This window comes from Bos javanicus, chromosome 13, assembly GCF_032452875.1.
Source record: "Bos javanicus breed banteng chromosome 13, ARS-OSU_banteng_1.0, whole genome shotgun sequence".
Taxonomy (NCBI): domain Eukaryota; kingdom Metazoa; phylum Chordata; class Mammalia; order Artiodactyla; family Bovidae; genus Bos; species Bos javanicus.
In genome coordinates, this window is record NC_083880.1 from 74,738,926 (window position 1) to 74,758,824 (window position 19,899).

Consider the following 19,899-nt stretch of genomic DNA (forward strand, 5'->3'; position numbering starts at 1 on the left):
TCAACACCTATCTCCCTAGCTTCTGCCTTGAAAATTAGCTCTTTAACCCCAAACTGCTAGAAAATACATGAATTTATTTACTAACCACTTGGGGAAAGGGAACACAGCTACTGCCAAACTTGCAAGCTGCTACACTCCCTTCTGCACCTCTGAGCTGCTTCTTCAAGGAAAGAATGTGAAACAGAGGTAGAATAAAACAGTGCTGTGAGCTCTGACTTGGCTAGCACGGTCACCTAACAGCTCTGCAAGGCCATGGCACTTCACAAAGAAAGCCGGTTTCTTGGCTGACGAATGCAGACATGCCTTCCGAAGTATTAGGGACTCGGGGTTCTCTCATGAAGGGGACATCTACTGCTTTGCCTGACCAACATATACTCCCTCGGATTTTCCTTTGGGAAGGCACCCCTTTTCCACTCAGTCTACCCCGGGTCCACAGGATTAATCCCACTTTTAGCACTATGAGTGGGCACATGACCTAGCCCTGGCCAATCAGGGCATCCAGCACTGCTGGCCAAAGTGATAGTCCAGGGTTGGGCAACAATTCCAGGATTTCAGGTGGAAGCAACAGGAAAAAGCAGCTCTCTTTCCACGGGTTTGCTAAGCTAAGGAGATACATGTCAAGAGCTAGCGCTGTGCTGTCTTTTCAAGTAGAAAGCTTGTCTGAGAGTGAAGACAACACAAAAGACCAAGTCTTTATGAGAGGCTGACCCTGAATGCAGCCGTGCCTGAACGTCCCAGTCAAGCAAACTAAAAATTTCCCTTTGGGCCCAAGCCAGTTTGCAGTGGGTTTTCTGTCATCTACAACTGAAAGAACTCTGGTTAACACAGTACAGCAATGCCAGAGTACACAGCCTGGCAGTGTGTACAGCTGCCAAGAAGAAGACTAAATTTCTAATTTATCTTCTGCTTCTTCTCCTCACTCAGGAAAAATCCAAAGGGTTCTTACTTAGTTTGCTTGTTGACCACAATCACAGAACAATCAACAGGCCTCTCGGCATCAAAGCGTCTCTGGATTTCCTCAAAATACTGACGATAGAGCTCTTCTCTACGACGCTCCTCACGTTTCAGACGCTCTGCAGGATGACACAGGGAAAATTGAAACATGGACTGTGCCTTTCTATAAAAATAAGTCACAGGCCTTATTTTCAATCTTGAACTACTTGTAGGCAAAGGCTGTAATCTAGACTACCTCTGAAAAAAGATTATTTTTTTACTATTATAAATTCATTAAAATGGAATGAATGGATTACAAGGCATGGCTGCTTTAATCTGATACATGCTACCAGAATGTCCTCTAGGAAAGCTGTTGCTAATTCATCCTTTCTTTGGGGTGGATCACCTAGTGCTATTTCTCCATATCTTAATCAACACTGAGTTTTGTCATTAAAAGGAAAAAAAAACCCTCCTGCCAATTGATAGGCAAAAGATAGTATATCATTATTATCCTAATTTTCATTTTTGGGACAACCATTTAAGACTCTTGTTGACAGGTAATTGCAATTTGCTAAAAAAAAAAACAAAACAAAACAAACAAAAAAAAACAAAATAAAACACCAGGCAATTAAAAAAAAAACCAACAAAAAAATCCTAAACAAAACCAGGCAGTAAAGTTCTGTAACAAACTAAAAATGAGGTTCTTAATTTGACTAGGAATAAAACAATTAAAAAATCTTAAAGATGTATTAAATATATTGAGACAATCAAGGCTTTAAAAAACATGTCTTTACCTAAAAAATAGATGCTCTTAGGTAAAAATTATAAATAAAACAACTCTCCCCACATACTACATAGGTAATAGAGAGAGTTATATTTATTTGGTCAATGAGCAAAAAACAAACATTTAACCTCTTCAGCTCCAATTTTTAGTTCATTTCTTTTCTTATTGATAGTTATTTCATATTTATTTCTTCTTGTTGGGTGACTAAACCAGATGACAGTACTACTTTACATTTTAAAAATGATTTTCAAGCTGAATGCTCTCTACAAATGAACAGGCCATTTGTATTTCTTCTTTTTGTGAACTGCTTAGCCAAGTCATTAGCTCCTTTCCATCTGGTTATTAGTTTCCTCTTTCTTCTATAAAGTGTTCTATTTGTGATAAGAATAAACTGTTTTTTCTACTTTACCTTTTGCACGAGACTGACTTTCTGGGCCTGGAGGGCCACGTCCATCAAAGCTATCTCTGTAACGGTCAAAGTAAGCATCATCTTTCCTCCTGCAGTAGTCATCCATTCGCAGGTATCGGTCATAAGAGCCTTCTCTCCTGAAAATGTAAAGAAATGTGCACAAAGTTAAAGGTTTTATCCTGCAAAAATCAAATACAGAGAACTCTTCAAGACCCAGCTATCTGTGAGGAAGACGTAGTATAGCACAGAACTTTGGGATTAGGCAAACAAAATTATTATCTGGGACTCACTGCTTATCAGCTCTGTGGCTGGGACTGAGTCAACCTACCTTCCAAAAGGACTGGGAGGATGTACAGAACGCTCTCAGCATAATGGAAGCTCCCTGGCCCAAAGTAAACACAAAAAACTGGTAGTAATTATTGATACTAGTTTTGAGGAACCATTCTAGGCCCTACCCCAAGCCTCCTTCCTTGTGCTTTTTAAAAATTGTGGTTAAAAAACAGAATAAAAAAAAATACATATATAAAATAATTTTCATCATCCTGAACAGTCTGAACAGAAACTCAACCCCTATCTCTGTAACTTCTAATCTACTTTCTCTCTATGAATTTGCCTTTTCTAAATATTTCATGTAAGTGAAAGCATATTTGTCTTTTGTGACAATGTAGCATAATACTTATTTCATGTAGCATATTTTTTAAGGTCTATCAAGGCTTAGCAGGTATAAAAATGACCTTTTTAATGGCTGGATAATATACTGTATGGATATACCATACTTTTTAATCCATCTATTGATGGACATTTGAGTGGTGTCTACCTTTCCGGCTACTGTGAATAGTGTTGCTATGTATAGTCACACCCATCTATGTAAGTTCTTCTTTTCAATTCTTTTGAATATATATTCAAGAGTGGAGCTGGTGGATTATTAATTCTACTACATTTAACTTTCTGAGGGACCGCCAAACTTTTTCACAGCAGTCATACTACTTTGCATTCCTACCAGCAATGTATGAGGATTCTAGTTCCATTATACTTCACCAACACTTAAAAACAAAACTATTAAAGCCATCCTAGTAGGTATGAAGTGCTAGCTCATTGTGGTTTTGATTTGCATTTCTCTGCTAACTAAGGATGTCAAGTATCTTTTCACGTATTTATTGGCCATTTGTACATCTACCCTGTGGTCCTGCATGGCCAAAACAATTTGCACTCCCATCTTTTTTTCCATTTGCACAATGGTGCCTTTCACAGCCCACAGGAAGAGACCCAGATTCATTCATTAAGCAAAATCCGTCTTCAATCACACATTCAGCAAATATTTATTAAGCGGCACATCTCTCATGGTGATAAACACCGGAAACATAGGCCTGAGAAAGGCACTGCTGTACAGAGTTTTCAATTAGTTCAGCAGAACAAACATAAAAAAGACTGCTACCAAAAACAAACAAACAAACAAAAACCCAGCAAGCAGAACGACTGTAGAGGTTACCTGAGAATGGGATCTCGGGAGTCTCTCATCTCTCTGTATCTGTCGTACATGGGATCTCGGTGATCTCGAAAATTCCTAGTTTCTCTTAGGTCACGAAAGTCTCTAAGATCCCTCATGTCCCGAGCATCACGCATACTTCTGCTGTCTCGGTGATCCCGAATGTCTCTGCTATCTCTGTGGTCCCGCAAATCTCGGGGGTCTCGCATGTCTCTGCCATCTCGAGCATCCCGGCCATTCCTGCCGTCCCTGGGCTCTCTTCTTGGACTTCCTCGAATGGGCGATCGATCACGTCTTGTATCTCGACTATCTCCAAAGCCATATGGATCTCTGTGGGAGGGGGCAAGAAGATGCTAAGACAAAGGAACTGAAGGAGTCCACCCTTGAGCTCTTTACTGGAGAAAGCCCCCACCCTCCAAGCATTTTTCTCTAAAACACAGCAGTCAGTGAGAAATAAGATTAAAATTTTAAGGACAGTCATCCATCTGGTCAGCAAATAAAGACTATCATGTTTTAGAATCTCCAAAGATTAGGATATTCAAGGAAGAATGTATGATCCAGAGCCAAGGGTTTTGACTGGGGTCATAGTGTTTATGAGACTTTGTGAGGTTAAGTCAATATTCTGTATACATGTCAAACTATCATCTCTATCTCAACAGGTTTTCAAAGTGAAAGGGTCTTCCCTCATTCATCTCCTCCCACCAAACTTATTTGAAAGAGATTTTAAAAGGGGAGAATAGTTGCAGGGGTCGGGGGGTGTGTGTGTCATAATAAGGGGCAAGACTCATGAAGAAAAAATGAGCAAATGACACAATTTCATACAAGGTTGGCACAATTTCATACAAAGTAACGGTGATCCAAGGAGTTATCCTTAAAAGTACAGAAAACGTTACTTTAAAAAACATCGAGCAGGATCAATCAAATAAAGGGGGAAAAAGGGAAGTGCAATACGAGACACACAGTCAAGTATAGGAGGAACACTCTATCTTCTTAACATATGAGTAGTGGTCTCTCTTAGTCTAAAGTTTAAGTAGAACCTGGCTCCTTCTGGTCAAGGTGTTCTTTGTTTAAAAACAAAACAGTGTTTGAAGTCACAGGTGTTCAGCCTGATCTGATTCAATATTCTTCATGAGACTACCCCACTAGGAACTCATTCTCAACATGTTTACAATTAAACTTCTTATTCAACCCACTCAGGCACAGTCAGACCTTTTCACTTATGCCAAAAATCATCTTCCCAATTACCAAGGTTTAAGTTCTTGAGAGTTAACTTTGACTTTTCTTCCCTATCAAGTTACTTGAATACTCTTTGCTTTTCTTGTTCATTCCCATTGGACTTTTAAGTTCAATCCAAACCCTTATTCTATGCTGCATCACCAAGAATTTTTAAGATATAAAAACAAAATCCAATCTTCCAGATTTCAATTCTTTCAGCAAATAGCAGATAAACCATCGATCTCCACCTGTTACCAACTGCAGCTTGGCTATCACGCTTCTGGGCACTCTTCCCTAACAAATTTGGCCCCTTTCCATTTATTATTTCTCCCTCATTTCCTGATCCAACTTCCTTAGTTCTACTTAAGCTGGTCTTATGATTTAACTCACATGACTTATTTCAGTATTTCTGTTCATATGGCTTTTCAACGTGGAATGATTTTCCTGCACTAACTCAAGTATCACCCAATGCTCAAAGGCAAGTTCATGTCCCATGTCTTCCCCAAAATATTCTCTAATCTCTTGAGTAACTACTGATCTCTCCTGCTAAACTCTTAGAGCGCTTACTATTACTCATCTAGATCTGATTTACCTTTTTACAATGTCTCCTTTTAAGACCCGTTTTAAGGATTACCTCCTCCATAAAGCCAGCCCTGAACTCTTGATCTTTTCCAGCAAATAGGCCCCTCCTCCAGTCATTTCCATCTCAATAAATGGCACATCTACCTACTCAGTAGCTCAAGCCAGGAAACTGGATGTCATCCTTTCTTTAAAGCCCTATCCACTCTTCCAATGACATTTCCAAAATGTGTTCTCTCTCTGAAATTGACATCCATTCTGCCCATGTTTATCTCCATAGGTACCACTGAAGCCCAACCCCAAACCACCTTTCCCCAAAACCACAGCAGAGCCTTCTATAGTCTCCCCATTTCTGCTCTTGCCTGTTTCCTAATCTTCTTCTAGATTACTCTAGAACCATCTTTTAAATATGTAAAACCCTTCACTGGTTTCCCACAGTAGTTAGAATTCAGTCCAAAGTCTCTACTGAGGCTAATAAGATTCTGCCCTGCCTCAGCTCTTGTCTTCGCCAACCGTATTCCGCCCCCTCCCTAGTCTGCGTCTTTCTTACCATATTGAATTTTCAGCTGTAACTAGTCAAGGTTTTCCCCAATGCCTCTCATTGTGCAGCAGGAACTACTCCACAGTCATTTTTCCAGGTCTCAGGCTTAAGCATCCCTTACTCCATGATTCTGTTAGTTTAAAACTTTATCTTTGGTCCCTAAATTCTGGCCACCTTCTCTCATAGCACTGTTTTCACTCATGTTATTTATCACAATTTGATGTCACATATCAATTTACTTAATGCCTATCTGCCCTACTAGACTGCAAGTCCATGAAGACAAGGACTGTCAGCTTGACTTCATGATAAAGCCACTACATAGGCTTATATTGTCTGGCATAGAGCAGATGCTCCATGAACCTGTTAAACAAGTCTTACTCTGCATACATATTTCTATTGCTGCACTTATCACACTGTTCTGTAGTTATTTGTTTGTAATGGCTTCCCTACCAAACAGTAGTAAGCTCACTTGAATGCTTTGTATCCACAGGACACAGCACAGAGTTCAGTAAATGTTTAATAAAATGAATTATTCAACTAAACTGTAAGCCTCTCAAGAGCAGGCATCATGTCTTCCTCATATTTTTGTCACCTACCATGATTACACATATAGACATTCATCATGATGCCCTCAACTTGGAAGAAAACCTCATTTTCACTTCATCCACATGGTCACAACAAAAACAATTTAAATGCCAACTTTGTTTCTATGAAAAGTCCTTGTCATATGTTTTAAGGCTCATAAGTACTCTTGATTGGTGGGAGCAAACATATGGGAGAACAGAGGATTTAAACGAGGATGGCTAAAGATTTTTCCTACTAGAATAAAGTGCAGAGTAACCGAGATTCTTACTTCAACTTTTATTATGTCATATAATCCCTCTAACATATGTAACATCTGATATACTGTATATTGTGGGCAAACACCTAGGATCCAATGGGAAGGGACAACTGTCAAGTATTTCTGGATTAATGATCAGCAGATAAACCTGCCTTGGGGAGCAGTCAGAAATAAGTCATTAGAGGTGGAATCAGATTTCAAGTGCTCTTTGGCAATCAAGGCTGAAAGAGATCATGAACCTGACAGACCACAGACCACACACAAAGCCGTAGGCTGGAGAAAACGGGGTGGGGGGTGGGGACAGGGATACCACCACATCAGGCACTTTTCACAGTCCTAGGACGATTACAAATGCCACATCTGGTTCTCATTCTTTTGAATCCACTGAAATACCTTACTCACCTGCCGAGAGTTTATTCCTGGAGGTTGACCACAATACCCTAGATTCCCAAAGTCCAGGTTCATGCTTCTAGTTTGAGAAGGTAAGCAGTCTATGTGCAACAAAACTATAAATTCCCCCTTAATTACCTTGGGGGTAAAAATGTAGAAGAGATGATATTCACAAGGGAAAGAAGAACCAAAGGAGTAGCAGAAGCAGGGACCGAGAGGATAGCAAGGCTCTAAAATGAAAAGGGAAAGCTTTCCTTTCTCCAAAAGACAAGCAGCATGGCAGACTGCTTTTCTTCTGGAGACAAAAACAAAACAACCCTTTAGGAGCCAAACAAAGACCTCCCCAGAAAAAACGGATCCTGGTGTTGGCCCCAGCATCTTTCTCAAAATAAGAACCAGATGACAAAAAGGTGGTACAGTGTGCAGAATTCAGAGTGCCGCAAGGATGAAGCCTGCTGAACAAGATGCTTGGCCTCAAATAACAAGTGGGTTAGAGGCAAGTTTCTGGAGAATGAAGTTCACTAGATCATCCCATGGTACCAAAGTTGTTTAACTGGAGACCAATGCACTGTACCCTCAGGTACTAGGTCACCAGAAGCTAAAAAGAAACTGAACAACAGTTAGAACTTCAGAACCAGAGTCCACAAACTGAAAGCAGTTGATAAACATCACTAAAATCCTGCTGCAAATTCCTCATCTATTCAGCAGGAGGGGGCAAAGCCAAATGCTCTCTTGCCTTGAGAGAAACGGTAGTCACACCATTTGCAAACATCTGAGAGGTAAGGAGGGATGGATGAAGGAAAAGACCATGGCTCAGATGGCAAGTGATATGCTCCTGGTAGAAGTGCTTCTCGTCCTGAGGAGCACCAGGCATTTGAGAGCTCTTGGACAACTGATGGACTCTGAGCTTCTCTTTGGCTAGAGACAGCCTCAAGCCCAGGATGGTGTTCTTTGGCCTTGGCTGTTCAGAAGGTCAGGGAGGAAGGCCTCTGTCCTTGTCTTTGTCAGCATCTCCTTTTTCCTTTCTGTTCACTGGAATATTTTCCTTCTAAAGCCAGCCTTTTTTCTCCTGAAAAAAAAAATCCATCAGCTCTTTGTATTTCTGTTCTGTCACAGATACTGTCCACAAATACCATTCTCTAAATGGCTGGCTGCTGTGTGATGTTGATCCCCCACCAGGAGCTCCATGCTGCCATCAGAAACAGGGACAACAGACTTGTACAGAATTTTGCCATTGGGTGCAAGAAGGATAACGGGGTACAACAAGCAATCACACCTTACAGATCCAAATTTTGTAAGTGCCCATGCTTCTCCCTAGAAAGCGCACTGATAATTTTCTCAAACACAAATGTGACTCTTCTGTTGGTAGAGAGGTGGCACTTGCTGAGAACTGACGGATCTTCTTTAAGTGTTAGTGCGCAGGTAATCACAGCCTGGAGTCTTTAATTGTGAAGCCCACCTAGAGCTAGGGCAGTCTCACACCCAAGAAGCAAGCAGTTATTAAAGGAATTAACACTGTGGATACACAAAAATCACCTCAGGCCACGTAAGAAACTTGTCTGCAGTTAGGCTTTTTCTTTTCTTTTTTAAAAAACTGAAACATAGCTGACAATGGCCAGGTTATTTCTGATGAACCAATCCTTGACGACTTTCACCAATGAGGCACCAGGCCTAACATTCTTCACGAATACATAGAGAAATTCTCTGCAGAGGTCTCGATGTAGACAAGTTAACTCTATTTGCTTTTCCTCAGGTCATGCAGGAAGGTTTAGGAAGTCGAGTATCACTTAGAGGCCATGTCTGCAGAAGGTTATGTTCCAAAACCTGGACTGCTCAAGTGCTGAGCTGAAGATGGAAACTGAGAACTGAGGTACGACTAGAATCATGATCCAGTCTCGGAGCATGGTTAAGGACTGATGCCTAGCACCAATGCTAGACAACTTGCACGGTAACTATGCAATGCTCTCAATGTGCACAGTGGAGTTCAATGAAGTGGTCCAAGGGTTAAATGACGAAAATTCAGGCTGAAATGTGATCCAGAGCAGGGATCCCTGATGCAGAATTCTGTGCTTGGCTGGGCCAGAACCGTCAGAACCACATCCCAACAGCCGGAGTCATTAGTGAGGCATATTACTGAACGGTGAGCAATACCAGCAGAACTGTGGCTTACAGAGACATTTGAAGAGGTGATAATCCTGTGAAAATTCCCAAAGATACTGAGGTGTTTTGACACTCAAGGTTAAAGTCCAGCAAAATAAGGTGTTACAAAGGTCTTGCCAGCATGCTTAGAAACAATTTTCTTAAAAAGTAGCAACACTGAAGACACAGAGTTACAACTTAAGGGAAATGCTTGCTATAGGTAGCTTTTTTTTTTTTCCCTTTCTGTGAACAATGCATTCCTCCATGGCTGGGGGCACATAAAATGTTTAGGGTTGCTGAATGAAGTCAGGTGGATTGCTGTCAACATACTGATACACTGGAATTATCTCAAGGTTTTGACTGGAAGCACGCACCTGAGGAGAGCACACGCCAGTGTTCACCCTCAGAGAAATGATTAGCCCCTTCCAGACTAGTGTCTTAAGAAGAACATACGATAAGCACAATGATCAAAACGTTAGTGTTCTATTTTGAATACAACATTCAATTTATCTGACTTTAGGGTTTGAAAATTTTAATTTTTAAATGGAACAAAACTGGGACTCTGCTTAGACTTTTAGATGGGGCTCAGAATAGATTTTTTTTTTTTAACTAAATGTGAATATTCCTCTTCCCCAAACCTTACTGAGTATGACTATATGAAACTTAATCATGCTAAACAACACTTTGAGGAACCCAGTTAGGGACGGATCACCAAGAAGACTGATCTTCAATGGACCTTTAATTAGCCTAGCTGTCCCTCCTATTGACTATAAATAAAACGGGAAGCCACAGCCCAATCCACGTCCCAAATGACCTCATCTTAGAATTTATTTTTGAGGAAGACGATATATTAAAATGAAAATATAAGTGACATATGTTTATAAATCTGGTAAGGAGAACACTTTAAAAGGCCCCCTCCAATGTTGTTTGTATGTTTATCTTTGGGAGTGGGGATATAAAAAAGAAAGAAAGAAAGCATTCTTCCATTACAGATGAAATTATAGAGTTGCATTTTAGGCTGGGATGAAATTAATCTTTTAAAGTTAATGCTCTGGCAATGGCAATATTGGATTTTAAGCAGGGGAGTAAGCTATTTCCCCAACACTGCCAATGCTTAGTGAATACCTACAATAATGGGAAATGTTAAAAGCATCTGGTTAGGTATACTTTTAGTGGAATGACATAAAACATTCTTATTATAGCACAAATGAGAACTACTTTTTATTCTGTGATGTGCAGTCCCACCTCCTTTTTGCCTGCGGAAACATCACCCAGACTTCACAGACATCATGAGGATACAGAGAGGAGGAGGATTTCACTAGGGGAGTGTCTTTATAGTGACCAGTTCTACACTCCTGTAAGCTACCTACTTCAGAAACATACACATTTGAGCTCCTTGGAAACTGGATATACACATCTCCTTTCAAGTCATTTAGCAACCACAGCTTCCAGTGGAGCCCATATGTCTGACCATTAGATGCAAACTCTCAGTCACTTGTATTTCATGTTTACTGGGGCAACGAGGAGCAACACTGAAGGGACTGCCCAACATCTGCAGCGTGGTTAGATGCAGCACAATGGAAACAGACTTATATGGATCTGCTGAAGTTCCAGAGCATTCATTTATGTTCTTTAGGGCACTCACACATACACACAAAATCAATCAATATACTATTTACCTGCAAGCTGCAGGCATTCCTTATGGTGTCAGAGAAAACAAACAGAATACCAATGTGTATGCTCACTTCTGTAGTGAAACCAATGGATGACCAGGGCATCCAGCTAACAGCTGTGGTGCAGCTATAATTGTGGTGTTAGATTCAACTTCCAGGCAGAGTGTTCAAAGAACCTAACTGAAATCAGCAGCATTACTTTGTCCCTAAGGTCTGCTTGAACTCTGCAGAACATACCCGTGTAATTTAATCCTGGTAGCTTAGAAAATACCATCAGGTCCAAGTGGGCACATATACAAACACAGAGCAACCAATCCTTCCTATAAGTAGGTAACAAACTATAGGCGTTTTTGTTTCAAAGCAGGACGGCTGTATGTTATGTGTAAGTGCCCAGGTAGTTGGGTATACCCCCAAGTGACCTGTGGAGCTACCAGTACAGACTAGGATTTGTTGTACTCAGCATGTTCAGTCATCATATGAAATGTAGTTTCCTGTGGTATATAGTTTAGGTACACAATTTACTGTGGGAAACTGGCATTTTACTTAGGGGCAAAGGCAAAATCCATACTGAATATCCACTTGGGCCATGAGGAGACACCAGATATGAGATATGTATGTCTGCATTCCACACAAAACTGCACACACTGCATCCACTTGTGTGCTATTTATGAGGCCAGACAGTTTGAATATAATATACTCATCTTTGGTGTAATGGCAACATTAATGAGGCTCTTCTTTGGGACGAATTTAATGCGTATCTTGAGGGTACACATCAGGACTATCTCTTGTAAATAGTGGAAGACTATTTGGGGAAATGCCTTTTATTTCCAGGAAAACTAAGAAAAAGGGAGACTTCTAGAGGTAGGGTGTTTTTGCCCTTTTTATTTCCCCTCAATAGGTAACCCAAGCATGCGAGCGCACAGGGGATCTGCAGCACAGGCACAGTAGCAATCTCTCAAGCAGCACTTTCTGTAAACCTGGGTGAACATCTGGACCGGCAGCCATGTGGAATGAAGAGTCGAGCCTGCTGCAGGGCAGCGCAGCACACACCAACGACCCTCGGGCACTCCTGCTGTGGAGGCTCCCACTGACACGTGAGCGGGGGACACACAGAGGTTTATCCTCTTCCAATCGCCTGCAACTCACGGTGCAAGCTGAACTTGCTGGGTTTGCCACGGAAAACAAAGCTTCCTCTGCATCTCCTGATGTATGTTCTAAAAAAGCAGCAAGGCCCTTCACACAGGTTCACGTTCTTATTGTTTGCTTGTGCGTTTCTGATTTCTTGGGGGGAAGAAAAGACCCTTGATGTACGAAGTTGGGCTTAACTCCCCAGAGCCCAACTCTCCCAAGGTAACTCACTGCTTCAGGGTACTTTACCTTCGTGTGGGGCTGGGTCTTGATGGAGCCGTATTCATATTTCTTCTTTCCGCTGCCTTATTAATATCTGAAAAGAATAATCAACCCATCTGTTCAATGCTACGGAATAAAAACAAGATCATCAGCACATTTCAAATGAAAGCAACAACAAAAAAACTACAATGACAACCAGATGGTGTAAGAAAATCCATTCAGCAGACGCATAGTCACTTGGGCAATTTTTATTAAGTTACAGCAGTACGTTGTCATGGCTTGGTAGAGAATGTCCCTCAGTTTTCTAGCTAACACATAATTTGTGTAAAACTGATTATGTCAAGGCTTTAACACTGCCAAGCCTAAACCTAAAAACTTCCCCCTCCAAAAGGGGAAAAGGTTGTCTTCTAAACTCTTGGAGAGCCAGATGTGTGATTCTTTTTTGAGGGGAGGAGAAAGAAAGAAAGAGAATTTTAAAGAGAGAGAGAGCAAGGGCAAGTAGTTCCATTTTATATTACAAGGAAGTAATGGCTGGAATTCAGTCTTAAAACATCTAATAATCCATGAAGCAGGGGCTCCTTTTAGTTTGCCTTGTGGCATTCTATGGGTAGAATCTTCCAGAATGAGATGTAGGAAATAAATTAATTTTTTTCTAAACAAGGCATATGACCTGTTAATATTTATAACCCTCATAGCTAGGTACCTAAGAATAAGAACTGGCATTTGGTATAGTAAGGTTAAGTAATAAAACACTCATTGTAAGTTTTCACTACAGAAGCCTGGCATATACAACTAGATAAAGAACAGTGAAAACATAAACTCACAGAAGCCAACCTGTGCAGTTAAAGCCTCTCGGTTAAAAATAAAACAAACCCTACTTTGCAAAAACTGAAGCAAGTAATAAAAACACCATATGTAAGTAAGAAATAAAAGAAATATCTCAAGAAATGTACCAATCTATGCTCAAAGATAACACCTGATAATTTTTATATGCCTTAAAAAATAAGCATATTAAAAATTTCATACTTTAGTATATGGAGAAATAAAACTGCTTTCTGCTGCAGTGTAATTTTATTCCCCTTGTTCCATATTAAGCAATTAACAGTGTATCTAATAATGACATTAAATGGTATTAAACAATCATATAATTAGGATTTAAAACAGTGATTTTAAGTAGCTTTGAAAATAGTAATTATGTGTATGAAAAATTCTAACCAGTGTCTTATCACATGAAAGACCAGAGTAATGACAAAACTTAAAGGTCTTGTATGTCTTTCCCCTGCTATGTTGTCAACTATTGTGTTCCTGTTCAAGTAAGAATGATCTTCAGTTCCATTTTAAGTCAGAAGCCCCTTATCTTTAGGAGAATGGCTTTTGACCAAACTGAAGGTTACACATCTAAACAGTCAGAGAAGTACATTCTATGTAAACTGCTTCTTAAGTTTCTAACTGAGCAGACACAACCCCTCTACCTTTATAAAGAATCAGAAAATATGTTCTACACAGAAATTGGCCAGTAATACCTGACCATGGGTTTGGTATTGCATGTTACAAGTTACAACCCTTAAAATTCACTAAGGCCTGACTTTTTTTTTTTTTTAAATATTTATTTATTTGGCTGCACTGGGGTCTAGTTGCAGCATGCAGGATCTAGTTCCCTGACTGGGATCGAACCACTGGACCACCAAGGAAGTCTCAAGTCCTAAAATATTAACACATGTTATATAATGACAGATCATACAGGGAGTTCTATTTGTAATTGTGAAGAGTATCAGGTTCAGGCTTAGAAGGGCCTACTGACCTAGTCCACCCACTTACTTTGTACTGCTTTCTAACACAGGGTGACTATGATTCAGAGAGAAATGTAAAGTCTTTGATTATTTAAGCAGTTTTCAAAGTATCTCTGGAATACATGGGGAGTGGTGTTAGTGGCATGCACATTTCTTTTAGATAAGGACCATATTTCCCAGCAGGATTCCATGTATTATTAAAGAGTCATGTAAATAAAACTCATCTAAACACTGACTTGACTCAGCAAACATTTAGGTGAGAATATGGAACACAAGGTACTACTATAACTGGTGTCTATAAATACTATATAATTTTGCCCTCATCATATGAAAAGGACTACTGCATTGTATATTTAGTGGCCCCCCTGCGAGGGCCACTAAATATAGGACTGGGGAGATCAAAATACTCATGGTACCATATAACTTTGGGGCAAAACTGGTTGCAGTTAGAATGAAGGAGGTAAATATTTTCCTTTGAAGTTCGTGAAATTCTTTGCAATCACTTGAAAGATTATTTTAAAAATTCAAGATTGTATCTTTAAACCATTCTGACTGTAATTTGCCTCCTAGTATCCATTTTCATGGAGGAGTCCAAAGTAATTGTTTTTGGATGGTGTGGCTTAAGTTTCTTTTGCAGAAAAGAGAACTCTTAGACCATTTTCTTAATTTTAGGGGTTAGCAAACTTTTGGTATGGTATAGCAACTGTTTGTTTATTCATTCCTATTAAAGAGATCCTTAAATCTCCACCTTGAGTAAGATACGGACAAAATGAAACTTGAAACATTTTGCTAGTCTCACTGCCATGTAAGAGGACTGCTCAGGTTACGCTAGAGGTGGAGGCGTTTTCAGTAAGAGTTACGAAAAACTATCATCACCACCAATTCACATACACAAACAGTTCTAACATATGTGCACACAGAACTTTTGGAAAACCTAAGAATTCAGAAATACAGAAAGAACAGAGAAGCTACCAAAAGTACAAATAACTTCAGAGAGCTGATCACGGTACAACAAAGATTTGAAGCAGCAGAAAAAACAAACCAACAAACCAAAACCTTGTACCATCCCAATTTTCTGTCACATAATTTGAAAACCCATCAACTAGAGGTTCATTTGAACAAGTTTCAATCTGAAAATGCAAATACTGGGAGTAGTAAAGGGTTTTTTGGTATTAATTAATTGAATCAGATTATTTTCTTTCTAAACCCTTACTGAGATACAAAATTTACACCAAACAAATAGAAATGATATGAATGTAAAGGAGAAGGGAAAACAGAAAGACAATTTGGGAATCTTTCTGGATGTTAGAGGGGAATCAAAATTGGAGGGAATTTAATCAACAGGAGGGCAGTGGTAACTTAAAAGAATCTCCAAGGAGAGGTGGAATGCCTCTTCTGCCTAAAAAAGGGAAGAAATAGTGCTTCTTTTTCTTCCTGCTTTATTTTATCTGGGGCAGCTCAATCTCAGTGTCTCTTCCACCTCAGCTTGGTTGGTAGTTCTACACTTTGTCAATTTATTAGCAATGTGAATACCATTCAAAGTCACCATTACCACAAGGTGCTTAACCTTCACCTGAATATCTATAACTTCTATGGGGTAAAAATAGTTAAAAGCACTTCTCTAGTAAGAATTTTTAGACAAGAAAAACAGCACCAACCGAAGGAATTCACATAAAAGGGGGAAAAAAATGGAAAATAATCTGGAAAATGTTATACAGGAAGCAGCAGAGCTGTTTTAAATCACAAAAGAACAGGGGTAAAGAACTCCCAAAGGAAGGCACAATGCTTAATCTACAATTTTATTTTAGACTAATATGCCAGACAGAGTTCACACAATGGTACTCAGATATGCTATAAATAAAAATGCATGTTTCATTCATAGTTTCACGAACTGGTTTGCTCTATTTTTTAACTGTACCACCACAAAACAATTCTTTTCACTGTAAAACCAATTTTTATACTTCAAAGACGGTCACAATGGAAAACAGGACTATTCTCAACAAGTGCAGTGTGAACTGTAACATCTGACAGTGCCAACTCTGGTTGTTGAAATAAGTCCTAACCACTGGACTGCCAGGGGATTCCCTACAATTTCAAGAAATGATTACAAATGAAATAAAGCTTGCCAATAGGTCTAGCTGAAAAGCAACCAACAACTAGGAATTATTAAATTGGAAATACATGATGACAAAGATAATGCTACTTGAGAAACCATACTGACAAGACAGTGACTATGAGACAGTAACTCCCAAAATTGGGGAAAGGATAGGACTTCTCACTTACACCATATTTATGAAGATGACTTTGATGATATATTGTACCATTAGGGATATTATGAGTTATACTGTAAAGTTAGGGATAAGAGAATGCTTGGCTTGCTGCTTCTAAATCGATGCTTTAAGCTCACTCTGAAAACTACACAATCCCTCATACTTGGTTATCTCCTTCAATTTCTAATTGAAATAATTATTGTATCCTTAATGGTATTAGGATGTTATTCCAAGGAACAGAAATGGTGGAAACAATATAACTTATACTTAGAAAATAATTACTCTGTCCCAGAGCCTGTACTAAGAACGTTATGTACATTATCTCAAGCAAACCTTTCTACAACTCTTGGAGTTGTATTATGATCTCTATTTTGAGAATGAGGAAATTTGAAGTTTAGAGAAATTAGGTGACTTATCTGAGGTCACAAGATGATCAAAAGGCAGAGCTAGAACTCAAAACCAGGTGTGCCTGACACTAACATGCTTAAACACGTTATGCTGCCTCCAACAGGGAGTAGAAAGACCTGACTTCCATTCTGAACACTGGTGAGGGCTCCCTGATCAGATGCTGATGGGGCCTGGAAAAGGCGGTCTATGCTGGGCACACTGGTGTTTAAGTGCCCCAGACACTCAACAGGGTAGGATCTGCTTATTCAACTACAACTTTGATTTCTATCACCTGAAACAACAATGTTCCTGGCTTTTACTACTGACATTCTATTCACTGTAACACCTCAGACAAAAAGTCTCTATCAATATTTAATTTCTGGCCCTTTTTACGTCTTTTGAGGAAAGAACCTTGGTTGGAATCAGCAAATCTGAGTTCTAGTCCTACTTTTCTGGGATGTGGGGGAAGGGATTTAGTCAAGTCACTTGATTTCTCTAAACCTGATAAAATGGATATTCTACCTTATTTGTTATACTGATTCAAGAAGAATATCAACTAAGAGAAAAAGCTCCCTAATTTGGACCAACAAAGGTTGAGCTAATCTAAACTACTAAAAAAGTTGGAGCAACAAAATTTCAAAATATAGGTTCATTTAAAAAAGTAAAATTTCAACTGAACTGTACAAGTAGAGATCCTTGTGCTGCACTTAGTCACTCAGTCATGTCCAACTCTTTGTGACCCCATGGACTGTAGCCTGCCAGGCTCCTCAGTCCATGGGGATTCTCCAGGCAAGAAATACCAGAGTGGGTTGCCATGCCCTCCTCCAAAGGATCTTCCCAACCCACGGACTGAACCCAGGTCTCCCACACTGCAGGTGGATTCTTGACCTTCTGAACCACCAGGGAAGCCCAGAGATCCTTAGAAAACTAAATTAATGAACTTAAAAAGTACTGTTTGTAATTAGGACATCAAATGCTTCTATACATAACCACGCATCACACTCTGTACTAGGTCTTAAGACATATGAAAATAACAAGGCTTAAGTCTCTGCCTTAAAGGAGTTCACTGTTTAATAAAGAAAAGAGGCACATGTATACAGATAATCACAACATAATTTAAAATGGGCTTACAGCAGAGATAAAGAAGGCCTACCTATGCGTATGTGTGTGTCAGGGCAGAGAGAACACTGGGAGGAATAGGGGACAAGGGATGGGTGGAAGAGGTTGGAAGGCCTAAAAATAACATTTAAACTGAGTCTTGAAGAATGAGTTTACCAGAAACTAGAGAAGTCACTGCAGCACATGCAAAGGGAAAGGAATGGTCTGAAGGGCACAGTAAGTAATACTGTAGGAAGTCTACTGTAGGAAATGGGATGATAGGAGCAGGAAAAGAAAGGAATTACAGATGCAAGCCAGAGCAGACTAAATAACAAAAAAATCTCTGCTATGGGAAAGGAAGAAACTGGTGGCAGGAGGGCATGTTAGGAGGCTATGAACTGAACTACCATAAACAGAGTTTCAGTGAAGTCAAATTAATGAAGGTTTACTCTATGTTTATTATTCAAAATAATAGGGGATTATTTAAATCTATGACATTCAAAATATTGCCCATTAAAATAATGTTCCTTGAAGATCATTGGTTTGACACTGAAGGGACTAGAGGGGAGAAAAATATCTAAAAGTTATGATTTTTACCTTCAAAAAAGGGATATAAAATGAACTGATGGCTAGAGGACTCATTATTTAATTAGCTAACCATCCACTGATCAGGAACAAATAGACAACAAACCTTATTTTTTCTAAAATCTTACATTTATCATCTTTAAGTGTACAGTTCAGTAGTGTTATGTATATTCACAAATATAAACAGCTGGGCAATAGGTTTCCAAAACTTTTTCATCTTACAAAATTAACTCTCTTACACCCATTAAACAACTACCCATCTTCTCCCCGCCCATATATATTTTTTCTTTTCATTCTCAACATCACATTTCTTTAATGAAGATACATAAGTGCCACCTGAGAAGATGTTTAAAAATGGGATTTCCAGACCCCTTCTCAAACTTTCAGTATCTGAGGATAGAGCCTAGGAATCCAATCCACACTTAAGCAAGTTTATTGGTAGGTATTTGGGAACTACAGTGCTACTCTATTATCTATTTATTCCTGTAGTTTATACAGAACGTATACTTAAGTCCTCCATTTAAAAACCTCTCTAAACTCCTGTGTTCAAGGGGGAATAGTTCATAAACTGTTACAAAGAACATGTCACAACAATGGCTAAAATCTGCAGACTGGTCAACTGGGAGTGGGGATGGGAAGCTGCACCCAAGAACATGTATTTCCAACGAGCTGTTTCTAGTGACTCTGATGCTGTCCTAATGTAATCTTCCCAAAGGCTGAAAAAAAGTTCAACTATATATTTAAAACTCTAAGTTTTAAAACTGAATGAAAATCATCTTTTTCCTATTTTTTCTTTTGGATATCAAAAGTCATTTCTGAAGAGAGATTAAAAACAAACTTCTTGTATCATCTCTATCTCAGTCTCCAACTGCATAATTAAGTATGCAACCTAAAAGCCAAATGACTTGTAATTCAAAGTTCTTCACAGCTTGCTCACTAGCTGCAGAATCAACCTAACTTTCAGTAATTCTATCATTCCAGATCCAAACCAGGAGACCACTCAAAATATTTTTTAGAGCTAAAGTTGTAAGCCATTCTGCTTTATAACTGTTCATTAATGCAACTTAAGTTCTCCTGCTCTTTGCCTAAAGTTGTTGGTCTTTGCATAGGTCAACAATAATGTTTTGAAGATGAAATAAAAGGAAAAAGAGTCTTATGGTTTGGAAAAGTTCTGATTCTTTGAGTGGAATTATTTTCTTAACATTAATGCAATTAGTCCAGTTGACCTATTATCTTTCATTTTTTAGTGATAAGATAAAGAATGAAAATGACCATCCCTATAAATATTCATATTTGGCAGTAATAAAACCACCATTTAAAAAGCAGCAGGCATGCTGGCATCACATATTTAGCTGTCAGTATAGTTCATATTTCCCTCATGTGCTGCTGCCTCAGACAGCGCCCTAACACTGATCCTTTCCTTAATGCC

General features: G+C 39.2%; 1 protein-coding gene across 3 annotated transcripts in view; it reads right to left on the minus strand.

The window, feature by feature from the left end:
- NCOA5 (nuclear receptor coactivator 5) overlaps positions 1-19,899 on the minus strand; it is a 28,275-nt gene that overhangs the window by 5,141 nt on the left and 3,235 nt on the right. For 2 of the 3 annotated variants that reach the window (XM_061437803.1, XM_061437805.1), the window contains exons 2-5: positions 12,368-12,434; positions 3,616-3,942; positions 2,127-2,263; positions 947-1,073 (exon numbers count right to left, since the gene is read on the minus strand). In XM_061437803.1, the coding sequence (XP_061293787.1) occupies positions 947-1,073; positions 2,127-2,263; positions 3,616-3,942; positions 12,368-12,405 (629 nt within the window). In that variant the 5' untranslated portion in view covers positions 12,406-12,434. The remainder of the gene's footprint in view (positions 1-946; positions 1,074-2,126; positions 2,264-3,615; positions 3,943-12,367; positions 12,435-19,899) is intronic. The other variant, XM_061437804.1, reaches the window with a different exon arrangement.